Here is an 18,932-nt window from a genome sequence, read left to right on the forward strand (position 1 = left end):
CTGAAAAGCATCATCTTTGGAGCGCTCCGTTATATCTGGAACTTGATGAGGGATGCATCTTTTTCTCATCATTCATTTTCCATAACCGCTTATCCTTTGGGGGACACGGGGGAGCTGGAGCCTATCCCAGCTGACATTGGGTGAGAGGCAGGGTACACCCTGGACAGGTCGCCAGACTATCACAGGGCTGACACATAGAGACAGACAACCATTCACACCTACGGACAATTTAGAGTCACCAATTAACCTGCATGTCTTTGGACTGTGGGAGGAAGCTGGAGTACCTGGAGAAAACCCACGCTGACACGGGGAGAACATGCAAACTCCGCACAGAAGGGCATTTCTCATCAGGTGTACTAAAAAGCTGCACATTATTTCAAAATGACATAGACAGACACATGTAATTCCAGGGCAAAACAAAGTAGGTTATTCAGGTTATTATATCTATTTTTTGTGTACGTGCTCAAGCTGCCATCAAGAAAAAAAAAAAAAAGATCAAGCTCTCATTTCAGGAAGCAACTGAAGGTAAGTGAGATAGGAAGCAATCCCTATTTATAACCAAACATGGCCTACACACAGGAAGCATGCAGAATTCAAAAAGTCGGCACACGATGGGAATACAGCCATTAAAAATTAACTAGTGTAATTTAAAGGAACGCCGCAAAGAAAAAAGCAATCATCCCTCCACTGAATACCGGACCAGTGAGAATCTGCCTCCTTGGGCTGTGCAGAGAAAAGGACAATAGGAGGAAGGTAAGATGGAGATTTAGAGTTTTATTAAAGAACAAAGAGGACACAGAGAAGAGAGCACTGTCATTAGCTCCTCAGCACTTCAAATGCCAGAAGCTCCAAAAGGGAAAACAGCTGGTGTGTTTGGGAGGACTGCTGGATGAGATCATCACGTAAGACAACTGTTGTCCTCCATGATAATTAGCTGGTATTTACTAATTGAGCACTGAAGTGACGTAATCCGGTGGTGCAAGGGACTTTTTCCTACACTGCTGTGCTGAAACACTGTAGAGACATTAATCCAAACTGAGGTCCCTCCATCGTTTAACCTCCACAGTGTCACAGTACAAATGCTTTTTCTTATGATTCAGCCCTTACAGAGGGATTTCAGCACTTTAGCGTGACCTTCACAGACTGTAATGAGGCTGAGAAGGGGACGTGCCCTCCTCGGGTGAAGATACCTTTGGAAGATTGTGAGGTGGTATAAAGAGAGATTAGGCCCCTGGGGGTGTTTAAATGCTAAACAGGCAAAACGACCCTCAGTGGTTTTCATCTTTTGATCCTCCACCTTTTTAAATGGAAAACAGCTCCAATTAATTCAGCAATATGACTAATAATACAACCTAAATATTCCACCCAGCGATGTACAAAAAGGTACAGACTACTGCTACTGAAGCCATTTAGAGTCGATTAAAAATGTTTGTTTTAAGGTCTTTATTTATTCTTCATTTTAAGATACAAAGGCCAAACATAAAGGAATCCTCTTAGAAACACAATACTGGAATAAAAAAAAAGCTTCAAATCCAGTCAAACTTCTATGAGGTCAACAGTCAGTATAGCAAGAAATCATATAATACCATAAAAACACATCATTTTCTTTTAAAATCAATCATAGAAAACCTGAACAGCGGGGAAACCAGATATCTACAATACTTTGAATGTTGATGAAAAAAATGAAGCTATGTCACCAATAAATCCAAAATGGGTTCAGTTTTAAAGTCACACTAGTCGATAAATCACATGCAGACGTGGATAACAAGGGCGACTGCTCATGGAATCGTCTGCAACAATAATAAATATTGTACAGTGTTTGACACCAACATCCATCCTCGACCTCTCAGTGGCACCGCTATCCCCTCATGCATTTTTTAAGGATCTTGAATTAATATTCATTGTTATCAAAACTAACACAGTATAATATTGCACGAGCCCATAATTCATAATTCATGGGGTGGAAAGGTTTAGAATACTGTGACGGGGGCGGCAGAAGCGGATGATTTGGCGGGTCGTGTCACATGTCCAGTGGAACCGTAAAAATCAGTTTTAATTTGGTTTCTCTCTTGCAGTCTTATCAGCGGGGCCTCAGCTTTCAACTGGAGGCATAATGTTGGACCCCAAATAGATGGTCTGCAGCAAACATTTACATCTACCAATACTGACAGATCGCAGTACAGAAGTACTGTATATACGCATGTCACATATTAACACTAAACAACCAAAGCAGGGGGAGTACCCCCAGACTTTAGGTTGAATCTAACAAAGAAACTACATTGTCTTTTCTTTCTCTTTTATTTCTACATGTCATAATGGATATGTTTACTGTTTGTTCTTCAATGCTTCAACAATGCTGCTTTTTTTGTTGTTTTTCCTTTTTGGTTTTTTTAATATTTCAAATGTCAAACACAAACATCAAAGTGCCTTAAAAAAACTGTGTGAACACAACTTGAAGCACAGCCGTGTGTGTGTGTGTGTGTGTGTGTGTGTGTGTGTGTGTGTGCGTATGTGTAAGAATTAGTAATGTTTCAGTAGCATTTACTGTACATTATGAGCAGATCTGCTTTGACCTGAGGAGATAACATCCATCATAAATTTTAAACTTGCAGCCTCTACACTATTGACAATCTCTAAGTTAACCATGCTGACCAACAGGGCTGGGTATCGTTTAAAAGGTTACGATACCAGTGCCAAAACCAGTACCCTTAACATGATACAGATACCAGAGTACTAGAGCAGTGGTTCCCAACTGGTCTCGCCATGGGGTCCAGACTTCTCCTTAGTAATTAATTCAAGGTCCACAGAGTTTTATATATGTTCAGCATCATACTTGTGTCAAGTAGCTGTCCGTTATTCACTCATTCTACAGCAAGAAACAGAATTTCAAAATAAAAGCTCTCTGCTGTTAATCCACTGTACGTAAAAGTAAAATGTGTTTATTACAATCTTGACACATTAACGAGTCACTTGGAGTCAAGTTAGAATAGACCCGTGACCCAATTTTGGACCAGGACGCACCAGTTGGGAACCACTGTACTAGAATACTTCATTCAATACCTGTAGAATAGCCATAATTTTAAACGTTTTGGTGGTATCTCTGTCTCTATCCACAGACTGTATGGGCTGTAGCTGCTGCTGCAAGCGTGAGCTCGGCATCGGGGACAGTTGCGAGATTCTGCCTGGCTAAACACACAGTGACAGGGCTAACTGTTAGCATCCCATGGCTAACAATATCTAATGGTTATTAATGGGTTTACCAAAAGAGTTGAGCTGTTTTGGTGCAAGTTTGTTGGGATCGTTTAACAGCTCTGTGTTGGATGTTAGCCGCTGCTGCTGTGTTAGCACAGGCTGACCACACAGATGTTGAACTGACTGTTCACCAGGAGGAGAGTGGCAACACAAAGTTTGCTGATCTGATGGGGTGTTGGGACGGTCCTGGATTAGACCCCAGCACAGAGAATCAAATGCAGGTATCGTTTGACTGGAGATGTTTCGTCACTACTTCGTACTGGGTAATTTTGGTTTATACTTTAAAAAGTATCACTTACTGATACCCAGCCCTATTAACAATTGGTAATAAACACAATTCTTGAAGCATCTTGGATTATTTTGGATACAATACTGTCGTTCTAGTCATTCCAAAAATCTGTCAGCAATGACAAAATGGAGATGAAAAATAAGTGTCCCGAGCTGAAATGGTTCTGATGAGAAAAATCTCAACACATGCTGCGTTCTATGATCACTCCACTTCAAACAGCCTGTTAAAGGCAGGACTAACTAACCACAGACTGATCATTAACCTGTCTTTTTTATATTAAATTTGATACACATGCTGTAGCAGCTAACAACATGTGAACACTCCAACAACTGTCAAATGTAAAAAAGAATGTGATCAAGCGAAGAGACTTCCGAAGGTGGAATCGTTTTCCGAACTTATGTAAGACGTTGTACAAGCTCATGACAACAGCATGTTTAAATCTCAGTCAAGGGCTTTTATTCATTTCCTAAAAGAGGATCAGAGTCTCTTCTCTTTCTCTGAACAATGATCTCAAACTCTTTTGTCCTTTGTTTATAATCCTGTCTGTCAATGAGGGTGTCTCCTCCAGCTTTGAGATCACATCTGTTTGGCTGCTCAGCTGTCTAGCTGTGATGGTTCATTGATTATTCCCCACAGTGACATGTAATGTATGGGATTAATCTATCATTCACCATATACTATACACTATATCTTACAATAAACCCACAGGAACAAAAATCTGAGGGTGTGTTGGTACAAGAAGAGTTGATGACTTTACCCTGATTTGGCCTGAAGCCTCAAACAGAAAGAGCCTGTAAAAGTTTGTGTTCGTAGATGTTCAGTAAAAATAAGGGTTTGTGTAAATAGTTGGATGCTCACTCCTCTGACGTTGGCTGCAGAGTGAAGACTATCTTTACATCTTAGACGTTAACCCTCAGAAGCAGTTCAAACAAATGTACTGTGGGAAACACAGACTAAGGATTTCACTGTCAAAGCCACTGCAGAGAATATCAGGAACACTGAAACACACAAAGTGGGACACCTTCAGATTTTAAGTCTCTTATTTTGCTCAACTACTCAATATTACTCACTTGTTTTTCCCACTAAAGATGAACACACGTTTCTTTTAGATTTAAAAGGTCTCTTGATAATAAACCATTCGTATTTTCCGATGTGCAGATTCACTTTTTGGTAAAGAAAATAATCAAGTGTCAATGTATCCTCTGAAGATAGTATATATTCTGTGCTGATGGGAAGTGACGTGTTTGGTTATAGGATGTGTGCAAGCTGTTAAGTGGAGCTTATGTACATCACCAGCCGTGGGTCTTGGAGGTTCAAATGTTCAGAGTCTAGGCAGCACCAACTGATACAGCAGCAGTCCTGTTACCCCTGACCTCAGACACAGGGACGAGGGAGTCACCACCTTTTATTTAGCCTGTAGGTGGGATAAAAATCTGACCCCAGCTCTGCTCAGTGATAAAGAAGATAACATGGTCGCTTCTTGAAGTGATCACAGATTTGGTTCAGGTGGAAAAAAGAAGAGTGATCTATTCAGGAAACGAACAAAGACGGGGACACTGTGAGCTAAACTCAGTCAGGGCCCTGGTAACAGTGGTTAAGGGTAACATCTCCCACCTCCAACCAGCCAGGGTTGGGGTGGTGGTGGTGTGCTACTCTGGTGTTTGCTGCCCCCTAGGGCTGAGAGCAAGGCAGTGCAGGTGTGGCTCAGGAGGGAGAAGGGAAGGAGGGGAAGAGGAGGGAAGGGAGGGGAAGGGGGGAGGAGGTAGAGAAAGGAGGAGGAGAGTGGGGGGAGGCTGAACCAGGGCAACGCTACTCGTCACAGCCCAGAAGCTCCATTCGCAGGGTGATGCGCTCGTGCCACTCCCATGGCAGGATGCGGACGAACCGGCTGTAGAACGGGGGCTCGAAGATGTTCTTTTTGTGAACGTTGTTGTCGCTGTTGCCTGGGAAGATCTGGACAAAGAATAATAACCAATCAAAATGAGTTAGATCAAAGCTGCTGTTAACCTCAGTGATACAGATAACAAAAGATGTTTTTTGGCTGCTTGCGTCCTTTTAAACTGAAGCTAAAGTTCATTTAATCCAATAATTATTCATTTCTTACACTGCACTTTTACTTGGACTTCACACCTGTCTTATTCTATTTTAGCTCGTTATTTTCTATTCTCTTGGCTCCTTAATGATTGTTTTCAGCTGTAATTTAATGTCCTTTCATAATGTGTTTCTTTTGCTTTCTGGGTAGAGCACTTTGAATTGCCTTTTGCCCAACATTGCCAACTCGTAACATAACATTTCAATCGGTCAACTCAAACTTGTTGCAGTGAGCATATTGGTCTGAAGCCAGGGAATGATGACTGACCATAAGCATATGGATATGAAAACAGTCTCTGGCACAATGAAATAGGGATAAAATCCAGTGAAAGCCTCAAACTTCCAGAGGGGAGGCAGAAAATTTAAGTTAAGTGAACACAGACGCCAGAGGAAAATCATATAAAATAACCTCGACAGTAAGTGCAACCTCATAAACAAACTCAAAACATTATCCCGTAAAAGACAGATTCAATCATAAACTCAACTGATAAATGTTTTATCAATTAAGTCAGAGGAAACTGTCAGTGTTTAACATCCTTGATTTAATGACTTCATTTGGCTGTGCCTTAGTGCACATCTGGCAGGTAAAAAGATTTCTGGATGTATTATGAAGACAGAAAACGAATCAAACCCAGCGTCAACATGATTAGTTCCAGGTGTGTAGATGAATGAGTCAGACACAAGCTCAGATATTACTATTTTTTTTTAGTTTCCATTATGACCACACACATAAAACAACCTTCTGCAAAAGCCTTTCTTTAGTCTGTCAATAATTATTGTTTATATTTTAATCAAGTTGTTTATATAATCTTTTGGTGTATTTTCCAGTCAGATCTATTTTTGTTTAATTTTCTAAGTAATGTATTTTAGTTGCCCTCATAATGCTGTGTAAACTTTTTCGTTGCATGCACTGCAGTTATGCTTTTGAATCAATGGATTTTTTTCTCTATTTGAAATTTACAGTGCGTTCCCAATTCCCATACTATCATACTATATAGCATGCCAGAAAAAGATTTTGCATGTTCCAGTACAGAGTATGTCAAATGCAGTATGGCAAAAATACCAGGATGTTCTACTACATCTGGTTTGATTTTGCAGTTTGCAAGCCAGCATGTTTTTCTGGCTATTCTGACCCATAATCCTCTGCACAGCGGACGATACCTCACATCAACTGAGCCGCAAACAGCTGACTGACCGCTATTGGAGGTCGCAATGACGGATGACAGCGCATTCAAGTAACTGACGACCAGTCAAACAGTAATAACAGGAATATCAATTAAGTGAACAAAATAATCATAAATACAACAGGACATAACTATAAAAATAACAATGACAGAACTGCAGATGTAATGTCGCAAATATAATATCTTAGAATCTACAATCTGTGCAGTTGTAACTTTAAAGTTAAACTACACACACTGCAAAGTAACAACAGCAGAGCTCTCCAGGTTGATCTTCGTCTCTGGAAAATTCAGTGAGTGATGTTTGTTTTATCTCCAAGGATATAAAAGCAAGAGGGCTAAAGTTCAGGGCGTAACGTTATGAGACAGTAGTATGTCCTAATTGTGTGCATACTGCAGGCAACAGTACGTACTCTGTAAGGGCAGCTGCAGTACCTACTAAAAGTATAAAGAAAAGTATGTGATTTGGAATGCATCTTTACCACTCTGTTTATTTTATGGGCCCTCCGTCCACCGAGGGTTTTTTCCCAGCTGAAAATGCCAGGCGCTCCTCAGGAAATGCAGCTGTGAGCGCTTCAGAGCTTCAGCTGGGACCTTTGGCTGCGTCTGGTTGCTATGATACAGAATATCCGCGGAAGTAAAAACGTCTGTACAGGGTAGAGTATTTGCTCTCAATAAAGGGAAGGTGGAAGCACGGAGGGAGACAAGTCAGACCCACTGGTCTATGTGAGTCCACAAGAGGAAACATGTATTAATATATATACACAGTAACTTAACATATTTCTCCTCTATTGTTGTTCAGCAACTTTACATGTGAGATGTGACGGCTGGTCTTTGCGGTATTTGTCCCTACATCGCTGTGACTGAACTGCTGGGTAAAAGGTGACGTGACGAGCGCAGCATTTTACCTAAATTAAACATTTTACAACTCTTGGCAGTCAGAAAAAAAAGCCAAACGTGCAGCACTCAGCGCAGAATAAAGGCTCAGTGACTCATCAGGCTGCTGCTGTTGTCATGTAGTGTAACTATGTGGCACTCCCATTGCAAAGAATTGTAAAAAATACACTGGCCTCAGGAAAAAACACTTTGGTGGGCACGGACCCCTATCCTGTAGTTTTGTTTGTTTTATTTCCACAAGGATCGCTTCAGCAAGTAAGTTTTCCTACTCAACATTTGTGGGGGTGTTTCTGGCCGCAGCTGACTAACCTTGTCTTTCTTTGTGGTTTCGTCCTTCATGATGGTCCAGGACTGTCCGTCATCACTGTAAGCCACTTTGAAGGCTGTGACGAACTGGACGGAGCCAAAGTCTTTGGCCCCCTGTGTGATGACTCCTGTGATCTTCTTGGTAGAGCCCAGGTCCACCTGACAGAAAAAAGCTTCACTTTACAAACACAGACAGGCAAATTAAAGAAACAATGTGCAGGGTTGTCCGGTCCTCCTCTCCTACCTGCAGCCACTCTGACTGGTTGTTGGTGGCGGCGGTCCAGGCATTGGTCTTGCCCTGTTTGTCCAGCCGGGCGTAGTGAGGGTGCCAGGTGAAGGCCTCGATGCCCCAGGTGCGGAAGGTGCTGGAGGACGTGATCTGGCGGTCGGACACCAACCTGGACTTCATGCCCATCGGCTCTGAACAACCTGAAGTGTTTGAATACACTGTGGAGGTGAGACCAGGTGGAGAGACAGAGGAAGAGACAGAAAAGAAGAGAAATGGAAAGAGAGAGAAAGTATGATAGACAGGGGACGGACAGGAAGCGGCCCAGGCCAGCCAGTGATGTGAATGAAGCAGCAAACAGACATTCAGAGATGATGATGCAGATGCAGTGGACAGAGAGGTGAACATGAAGCCATAAATGTGCAGCTTTAGGCTTAGCTGAGCTCACATCTGTGAACCGCCATCTGGGGCTCAAGTTGGTCACACCCAGGTTATTTAATTATACAGCGATGATCCTCCACAAGTTTAAAGTATTCTCATGCTTTCTGCATAATTTCACATGTTCAGCATGAGCAGATGGCCAACCCTAAAGTAGAAACAAACTTGTGAAGCTCATTGTGTAATACATAAAGGCTGGAACAGACTTTTTAAATGTATGTGCGTTAGTGAAGCAGCCGCGCATGCAGGTTGGATAAACAAGGGTCAAAGATGCATGAGAATGTTCAACTGTGTTGCCCAGCATCATGTAGCTGCTTACGCAACATCCTCTCATTTCCATATCATAATTTTACACTTCAGTTGATTCTCTCAGTGAGGTGGAATGAACTGAGTTTGACGTACGGACCCATGACCTTCTAGAGAGAAAATTTTCTAATGAGTATTTTGAAATTAAAGCAAGTGCAGTAAAAACATGTTTCTCTGTGTTTAAAAAAGGACCAAACCTCATGCATGCTGGTCGTGATCTCATGTCAGACTAACAGGTGACACCAAAACTAGTCTCACATTGCAAGACTTACCTCGCGCTGGAGAAAGGTCTGGATGAACCCATCATAATTCCACACTAAAAGCACTCTGGGTTGTTTGTATTTGTTTAAACCGGGTTAGTCAATCTCATTTTAGTTGTGGACCAGACCAGTTAAACCACTGCTTAATAACCTAAACATAACCCTTTTCAAAATGTTCCTTTTTTTTTAGTTCAAAGAAGTTCATTCTGAAAACCCTCATCCATTTACAAAACAAATGAGGACCAGCCCGCGATATCCTGAGAAAAATATGTGCAAATTCAACAGTATGTCTCAGTTTTTCCACATTCAGTCAGTCTACTACTCACTTTAATTACATGTGCATTTTTGAAAATAATTTTCCACTCCCACTAAAGTGAAAGCTATTGAAGAAGCAGGTTAAGTCATCCTCTGCCTTACAAACCATTTACAATCTGAAGTTTTGTCCGTGCTTTAGCAGCAGGGTTCCACCCATATTGTTTTAAGACAGAAGTCTGATTCAGATTCTTTTGTACTGTAAGGGTGACAATATTTTGCACAATGTTCAATATCTTTAAATATGACCACAGTAAGTATTAATTGTTATTATGGTCAGGGTAAAAAGCCTCAGAGGCAGCATTTTCCATTAAGTATCTACTCAATTTTTCACGTGCTCCCGAAACCTGGCACCTCTTAGCCTTCACACGTGCATCAATATTAGATGTGCAAAGTCATCTAGTGGCCCGAATTGGACCATTTGGCGGGCCAGTTCTGGCCCCCGGCCCGTATATTTGACACCCCTGGTATAAAACATGCAACTACAGTGCCCTTGCCAAATAGTGTTGAGAGAAAACTTGATATGGTGGGGCATTTGCACATGTGACGCAAGCCCTGAAATTAAATGGCTAAATCCCTGCAAAACAAAATATTAAAAGACGTTTTAGCATGTAGGTTACTGGCTCGGAGGTTGTTGTTGTTTCATGCACAGCAGTAAAACAACAGTGTGGAGATAGGTCTGGCTATGTGAGACTAGTTTCACGTCACGACGGATTTTGAAAACGGTAACATGCTTGCTTCGCTTGCTGCTGATTCTGTGTGTTAACCTTTTTCAAAACTGTCGTCCCCATTTGAAAATAGGCATCCAATGACAGGCTTATACCCACTATACTTTACATCCTGTGAGCCAGACTACCCCAAAAACAAAACAAGCCTCAAATATAGCAATCTGGGAATCATGCACAAAGTGGGAAGCACTGACAGAAGAACAGACACTGATCTGATACATTAGACAGCCATCAAGAGAGACAGATAATCAACAGCGTAATGAGGCCGGCGAGTTCTAAAGAACCACGCTGGCTTTACATAAAAGACAGAAAGATGAACAGAAACTTGTTGCAATACAGGAGAGATAAATGAGTATGACATTTGCTTGCTGAGGTGACAATTTTTAGATGATGAATACGATCAACACGTTCTCCGCAGCACATAAATCTCTGAATCATTAGCATCTAATGTGCGGTACGCCTGCCAGTGTTACTACTTTAGAATATAAACATATGGTTTTGATAAAGCTGCATCTGTGTTCAAAGTTTCTGAGTAGTGCAATCGTCTGAGTAATATCCTGAAACACGATCAATCACTGAACGTACGGCTGAAAATGATTAGTGAGGAAACACAAGAGCTAAATGCTGATTTAACTCTGGATGACACATTTTTCCACCTGGAGTTTGAACGACTTAAGATGTGAAAAGATGGTTTCAGTCACTAACAAACATCAGTGTACTGGATATGTGTGTTGTGTGTTTTCTGTGTGAGTTTACCGTTGAGCTCACAGCCCACCAGCTCCATGCGCATGGTGCACGCCTTGCGACACACCACAGGGATGATGCGGATGTACTGGGCGATGATTGGAGGGTCAAACAGGTTGGTCTTTGTGCCGTCGTTGTCCACGTTTCCGACAAATACCTACAGAGTAAAAAGGAGTTAGTAAACTGTGTCAAGTTTACTGACAGGTTTACTACTATAATGACAATTTCATTTCAGTAGGTTTATGTATACTAAAAAAATCATAATAAAACTAAAACATGATGTGAATCACTCCAAACAGGATCCATCTTTGTTGCATTTGTTTTTCAAGCAAACTTGAACTCTGTTTGTTTAATACACACAAACATGACGTCTCTCTCTGTTTCACAGCTGGTGTTGCTGGCAAAAATGTCACAGTAAAGCTCCAGTAAAATGTACTGTGTACTGTACGTTGTGTTTGTCATTGCTCCCTCTAGTGGTTCATTTATACCATTTAGAAACACAGTGACATGAGCTGTGTATTGAAGATTGATGTATCTTGATGGGCACATTTTTCAGCATGACCAAGGAAAAAATAAATAATTTCAAAACAGATATTAAGCACAGATTTTTGCTGCATTATGTATTGTGTCCTCACATTGTCCTTCCTCTGTCCCTCTGTTCTGTACATGGTGTATGTCCTGCCGTCCAGGCTGGAGGCCACTTTAAAGGCCTTGATGAACTCGGCTGTTCCGATGCGACTGGCGCCCTGCGTCACGATTCCTGTAAAGCGCATTTTTCTTTGCATGTTGATCTGAAATTGAGGACAGAGAGCCGACATTAGTGAATTAAGTTTCCAAAAGTTCAACTAAAATAAATCATTATGACAAAGTAAAGACAGGAAATGTGGAGATGGCAAGTAAATTTCAAAGAAAGCCTGTGTGTGTGTTTTCAATTTATCAATAAATAGAATTAGTTTTTCAAAATATGACTTCTAATTATTTATTTGCAGGGAAAGTATTTGTAGCTTGGCAGATCTGCAAAAAAAAAACGTGTGTGGATTTAAAACACATCTAAACATGTTAATCTATGCATAATAATAACATTCTTTATATCCATGTGTGCCCGGTCTCACCTGTATCCATGGGTTCTTGTCATGTGCTGCGGCACTCCAGGCGTTAACAAGTCCCTTGTTGTTAAGGCGGGCAAGCTCAGGTCCCCAGCGCTGCAGGCCCAGCAGGCTGTAACGGACTGATGAGGCTGAGATCTGGGACTCAGCGATGCCCCCACCCTCCATGCCGAGCAGAGAAATACAGCCTGTAGAGGAGAAGAGTGGGGGGGGGGGGGATTCTGACATCAGTGTGAGATTCCCCACTGTGGCTCTAATGCAGATTTGTCATACTGTAACCTTTCAGAAGCCCGATTAAAGGTTCATGTGGCTCAGTATTCACATTTCCTCAGAAAAAAACCCTCTTTGTTACCTGCAATATTTTTACCGCAACTTAAAATTCATAAGGCCACATAGTCAGAGGTCATTAAAGTCTTACATTCAAACATTATCTCTAACATGCTTAACCTTCCCTCAGCTGTGTAAAGCATTAAGTCATTAATGATGCAGAGCTCTGAATCAGTCTAACTGAATAAAGTATTGATTCTTCATTTGGCAGGCTCTCTATATGCTGCCTACTGATCATCCTAAAATGCAGCAGCTTGGCCGCCTTCCCAATCCCATCATCTTTAATGTCCTCCTTCAATTCTACTTCTTTTAATTAACATATTTTTACAACACCGGCAACAGTGGATCATTTAGGGATGTTCCTCATGACTAATTCACCTGACATTTAGACGAAAGTCTGAACTTTAGGCGACTAGTCAAAGTAAGGGAACACTCAGAAAACTGCCAAATTTGAGCACAATTTAATCTGTTTAAACAGTGTCTGAAAAAATATTACGTATACTATAAATGCCACTTGAAATCATTAATCATATTTTTCACTTTGCACCGTGCATTATGAACACAGTATCCTACAAACACGACAGCAACTACATAAATAAAAGTTACAATAACATTTATTAAAAGCAATATTCTTAAGGAAAATACAACTTTGAAAAGCGCCCTATTATTAGAATGGCATTTTCATTGGGTGATTGCAATCATACAAAATAATAATAAATTGAATAAAAGTTTAACTGACTGGTATGTCACTGGTAACTGGCGAGGGTGGCAACATTTAATTGAATGGTTGACTAATCGGGCATATACCTAACATAATGCAAACATCACATTTGAAGCGAGTGTCTCTTGGGGCTCGCACAATATCAGATTCTCACTTCGTGATCATCCTGATCAAATGACTTTAAGATAACGATATTATCGCAATATCTGTAGGAAATTTGAGGGGATGGAGATAAAGCGAGAATGGAAATAAACGGGAATTATTTATGAGGTGCTGGATTATTTACACAGTATTATCTTACTTGAATTATTGACAAGATATCAACGTTTCATTTTTTAATATGGTCAATATCGGTATATCCCGACATCTGTAGTGTGCCTGTGTGTGTGTGTGTGTGTGTGTGTGTGTGTGTGTGTGTGCGTGTGTGTGTGCATGTGTGTGTGTGGTGAGTAATTGAATTTGTAAAAAACAGACAATTTATACCTGGTAAAATAAAATTGTAATATTGTCAAATGAAGTAATGAGTGATCAACATGACAGTGATCCATCCATCTGTCTAGGACTGTTGACTGGTCACACTTACGCAGGTGGCAGTGTTTGCCCACATAAGGGGACGGGCAGTGGCATTTGAAATCTCCCTCCAGGTCCCTGCAGATGCCTCCGTTCTTGCACGGCTGGCCAGCGCAATCATTCACATCTACAGAGAGACAAATCACATCGTCACGTACTGTACTCAAACATAAACAGCTCACTGGTCAACTGTTATCAGCCTGTCTGAAAGCAGATCACAGTTGGTTAGAGGTGTGAGTGAAGATCACGTCATGCTTAAGAGACGGGGTTGGAGATTTCTTCATCTGCTTCACACTGATGTTAGTTGAAGCCATGCCAACAGGACTGGAGCTGTAGTAGAGAGGAGGTTAGAGAGAGGAGCTCATTTCTTGTCAGACAACAGCCTTGATCAAGAAATCTGTTATCAAAAAAACAGCTGCATCAGGAGATCATGTGGTCAGGATGTGGAGCATTTAGTGAAAGGTGGCAGGAGTAAACATGTTTCACAAAAAATCCCAAACTTCATAAGAAATGCTGCTTTCAAAGAAGAGTCGAGGATCATTTTGGGTCATTTCAGTCTTTAATTTCCTTGTAACTCTTTGTAATGCCTCTTGATGGCGCCTCACCGACACTATCTGTCCAGCTCAAAGTCTATTAGATGAGTCAGAAAGGAGGAAAACGAATCAGTAGAATAAAACGGGAATAAACTCCATCTTTCATCTCTACCCCACAAGAACTGTCAGTGTGACTAAACCAGCTTTGAACACACTCTATATTGACCGCATACGCAAGAACAAGGCACAAATTTAGCTGCCTGTATAGATGACTGCACACCAAAAAGAGGGGGATTTCAGTCAGTCGCTAAAGCTTTAATCCTCAGTGGCTGTTATTATGGAGGAAAATGCACGCAAACAGCCCAGGCACACCGATGTTATGTTTCTATCCAACAAACACACACATGGCAGCATCTCCCTACCCACATGCTCCCTCCATAAATAGCTCCGTGTCCAAGCATTCATTTTCACACTGTCACAGGAGGAATGCAGTCATTTTGAAATGTGCATCCACAAACTCGGGATAACGAGGTCCATAGTCATGACATCTCTGGCTCTGGGAGCTCATACTAAAATCACATAAAACAAACTATTTCTAGAAGCAGCAGCGGGATATTTTAAACATCAAGCTCTCAACGCTGTAAATAAGCTCTTTGATCAATTTACTGTCTTGCAACAACTCAGTAGACCTCTGTATGTATATATGCCAATAAATTCATCATGTTAAGATATCATGGGCTTTTTAAGAATGTTCAAAGTGCTTTTTTAAGGCTACAGGAAATGTAATCTAAGAAGTATTCCAAATAAGGATACTGACTAAAGCCCTGTTTAAATGGGACTAGTACTACTGTACCTGGGGACCTTGTGTGATTTAAAAATTACACCCCCACAACTGTGTTTCATGCAGCGCATTCTCACGGGATAAGTGAAGTCTGTATTCTACTGTAATTTACTGACATTATCCCCGGGATATGATGCGTACAGTCATTTTTAATTCCACTCTACACAACACAGAAACACAACACAGAAACACTTCACAGCTCCACTAGTGGTGATGAACAGCGTTAACCTCCTGTTGTTTCTTTACAAGATGGGTTAAGAAATAGAACCAATTCTGCCACAAATTGTCACTTGTTATCCATCTCATCATCTTTTGAGATTTTGCTCTTCTGATTGATTTGAGCTTGCTTTTTCTGCAAGCAGGTCTCCATACTGTGCTGCAAGATGAGCCTCCTAACTTTAATATGTTAGGTTACTTGCGGTGGAATTTTTACTTGACAAATTACAGAAATGGATGATTCTCATGGGATTAAGATCACAGATGACTACCGAACTTATTAAAATTTTTTAGAGGCCCACGGGTATTACTGTAGTCAAGTTGTGCTGTAAGATCACTGGTGTTACTTTTATGAGGGTCACCTCTAAAGCTCGGCCTATTGTCTCAGACTCTCAACATCCCCTCCATGTTGAATTTCAGATGCTTCCAACAGGGCAGAGGTGTTGCCTTTCTAAATGCAGCACTAAGTGTTACAGATCATCCTTTGTCCCGTCTGCTATCACTCATCTTAATCAACAGTGACCACTAATGTCCATGATTTACCCCCGACAGTGTGTGATGCTGGATACTGTGTGTCATGTATTGTATTGTGTGTTTTGTTGTACTCATGACTTCTGTCTGTATCTCAAATTGCCCCTCTGGGACATTAAAGTTTACCTTACCTTACTATACTAGTCCCTCGCAAATAGGGCTTTAGAGTAACAGGGAGTGAGTTAAAATGATGCTACAAACTATAACAAAGGCAGAATATGCAGAACCCATTTGGTTAGGTCAGTCTTTGGGAAATAACAAGCTGCATGGGGCACAAACAACTCTGCTGTGTAGCATTTGAGCAGGTTTCCAAAACAAACGTCAGACTTAATGATGCTGACTGGACCAAATGTTGACATGCTCCATGATGTTCTCACCTTGTGTCTGAATTTAGCCCCCCTACAACCCAGAGACCTATATCGATAATTGATGACAGACTGACGGAAGGAAACTCCTGACATGCGTCAGCTGGTGGCTCCTTCTCCAGTAAGAGGATTGGGCACCAGGAAGATCATACAGTTTGGTCTGCTCCAGGATCTAATCCATTTATCTGAACCAGAGGGAGGGGGTGTCAGCTGAGGAGGAGCCCTGAGACAGGTAGAGGAACACGTAGATGCACGGCAACTTACGTAATAAACACGTGTTAGCTGAAAAAGAGTATCAGTAGGAAATTACGTTTAATGTTCAACTAGTTCAATAAAATAATGTTGGAAATAATATTCTTTTTATTTAATTCAACAGCAATTTGTTTTTTAGCATTATACTGAAAGCAGGAGAAAGGCACAACTGAGTACACTTAAATGTCTGTATTTATATCATTAATATATGTCAAAACATGGCACATATCTTCCTCATATCATGCAGCCCTAGCTGAAATATATATAACTCATAGTATTCTGATTCACTGTAACCATGAAATGACTTCAGGGTAAAAACCCTCTTACTCTAAAACACCAACCCAGAAAAACAATACTGACATCTAATCAGCTGTTACATATTTAGCAGTATCTGCTATCAGCACGCTGGAGGGCAGAGCACGTGCCAGACGGATCACCACTCCATGGCCTGTATCCAACAAACCCTATAGCTCATAAAGGAAAAACAGCACACTACCACAATATTCACAGCGTCAATATCTGTCTCAGCATGAAGCGAAAACCAATACAAATCTCATGCGGCTTGTTTGAAACCTGACCCTGATCGATGCAAAGCCAAGGTCAGCTGGCAGTGCATGTGGTGATCAGCAAAGTTATCTACGTCCAGGATCTGTGCTACAGCCAGCAGGATTTGGGCCTAAAAAAAGGCCTCAGCCCACGATGTACTCAAACTTCACAGTCTGTGATGTTTATGGTTTGACAACAACTCTTTCCTACGAAGCCCAGGAGCAGTAACTGTAAATCAAACTAGGAAAAGTCAGTAAAGAAACTTCAATATCTAAATACTAAATTTATTGTCAGTATGAACATCAACACAAAATCTGCAATGGGCCTGCTGTGGGAAAGAAAGTTAGTCCATTCTACCTACCAGTGATAACTTGAAATAAGTTAATTACATATTTTTAATCACCACTCTCACCGTTGCCATGGTACAGCAACCAAAGAGGGGGGAACTCTAAAGGCATTATGGCCACCCGATAAAACCACAATGGCATTATTAAATTAAAAAAGGACCAAAGGTTTCCAGATGTGTAATTTGCTGTGCACTGTGTGGACTGGCTGCAGTACCAGGGAGCGCCAGCAGCAACCCAGAATAGCTCTGAACTGGATCTCCGCCAGAGTACCGCTCTGCTGGAGGGATGCGGAGCTCTGAGATGAAACTACTGATGTCATAAAGTATATTTACAGAGCATATTATTTAAAGCTGTGTCTCTGAGAGGTCAGTATGAATAGACTGAGGCATGGTGACATCAGATCCTGTGCACTGGTGAATGATAGCTGTGGTTCTTAGAGCTGCAACGTCCGTCGCATTTTTATCCATATTATTGTATTTTTGCAGTTTGAATTTTAGATTTATTATTATTGTAAGATCAGCTCACCTAACTCAATGTATATTTGCTGCAGTAAGTAAGTTTTGTTAACTTTTTTTAATAACTCTGCAGAGAGAAACTCAAAAACATCTTAGTCAGAGAAATAAAGTGGCATCAAAACTCACGAAGTCATGACTATGCCCTTGTGGTTTAAATAAAAAAGGGAGTCTGGGAAGTTGTAAATGTTGGATTTCCCCCCGCTGGATGTTTAGTTACACAACACTATATTATGGTTACATATTTACACAAACGTGGTTGTAGTTTCTGAAGGATCTCAAGCATGGCGCTCAACCCCTAACTGCTTCGTGGTCAACAGAAGAGGAATTACAGACGTGAATATACATTACTTGCTCAGCTAAACTAATTTTAAGTTTTAAAAAACGTATTTTAGAAATAAGTTTTCATAATGTGCTAGTTTAGCAGAGCTGGATATTCAGGATTCAATACTGGGTATGTCTGGATCTTTGCTTTCTACAGTAAGATTCTTTGTTATTCAAACCAACTTAATGGCAAAGCTCAATAATTTATTCAATAATTTCAACACGTATGATTTCAGTTTCACCGGTTCCACATTCTTACATCAGCTGTATCGACTTAATATTTATGTGGGCACCCTCTGTGGTTAATTGTTGTTACAGCCCCTATAGCTCTGTTGGTGTTTTCATGTTGATGTTTACCTGTCAAGGGTCAGCCTTAACAACCAACAGCTGCTGCTGTTACCTAAGTTCATGCTGTGATTCCAGGTAAGCAGCTTTGGGGATCTGACAGGACAATCTAGTTTGATTAATGCAGACAATAGTAAACAAGAAGCCTGATTCACGACGTGAGTTTACCAAATAACAGGCTTGTTTTGGCTGGTCCGACTCATTTTCAGTTGATACGGTTCCATAGAGCAAATTCAACACAGTTCAAGTTTAGTTACTATGGTGACATATGCTGGGAACTAACCTGGTCTGGGGCAGGCCAACTGTCAGGCTAAGGTTGATTTATGGAGTTCCTGTAACACTGACCCAGCAGGAAAGCAATGATTT

General features: G+C 41.0%; 1 protein-coding gene across 4 annotated transcripts in view; it reads right to left on the reverse strand.

Moving 5' to 3' along the window:
• Positions 1-1,428: 1,428 nt before the first annotated feature.
• The window catches only part of mfge8b (milk fat globule EGF and factor V/VIII domain containing b), a 33,916-nt gene continuing 16,412 nt past the window's right edge, over positions 1,429-18,932 (reverse strand). For 2 of the 4 annotated variants that reach the window (XM_033635214.2, XM_033635212.2), the window contains 7 exons: positions 13,768-13,881; positions 12,143-12,324; positions 11,666-11,821; positions 11,043-11,187; positions 8,261-8,445; positions 8,020-8,175; positions 1,429-5,494 (listed from right to left, as the gene is read on the reverse strand). In XM_033635214.2, coding sequence (XP_033491105.2) covers positions 5,351-5,494; positions 8,020-8,175; positions 8,261-8,445; positions 11,043-11,187; positions 11,666-11,821; positions 12,143-12,324; positions 13,768-13,881 — 1,082 coding nt within the window. In that variant the 3' untranslated portion in view covers positions 1,429-5,350. Of the gene's footprint in view, positions 5,495-8,019; positions 8,176-8,260; positions 8,464-11,042; positions 11,188-11,665; positions 11,822-12,142; positions 12,325-13,767; positions 13,882-18,932 lie in introns of all 4 variants that reach the window. The other 2 variants (XM_033635213.2, XM_033635211.2) reach the window with 1 other exon arrangement.

Source organism: Epinephelus lanceolatus, chromosome 5 (assembly GCF_041903045.1).
Source record: "Epinephelus lanceolatus isolate andai-2023 chromosome 5, ASM4190304v1, whole genome shotgun sequence".
Classification (NCBI taxonomy): domain Eukaryota; kingdom Metazoa; phylum Chordata; class Actinopteri; order Perciformes; family Serranidae; genus Epinephelus; species Epinephelus lanceolatus.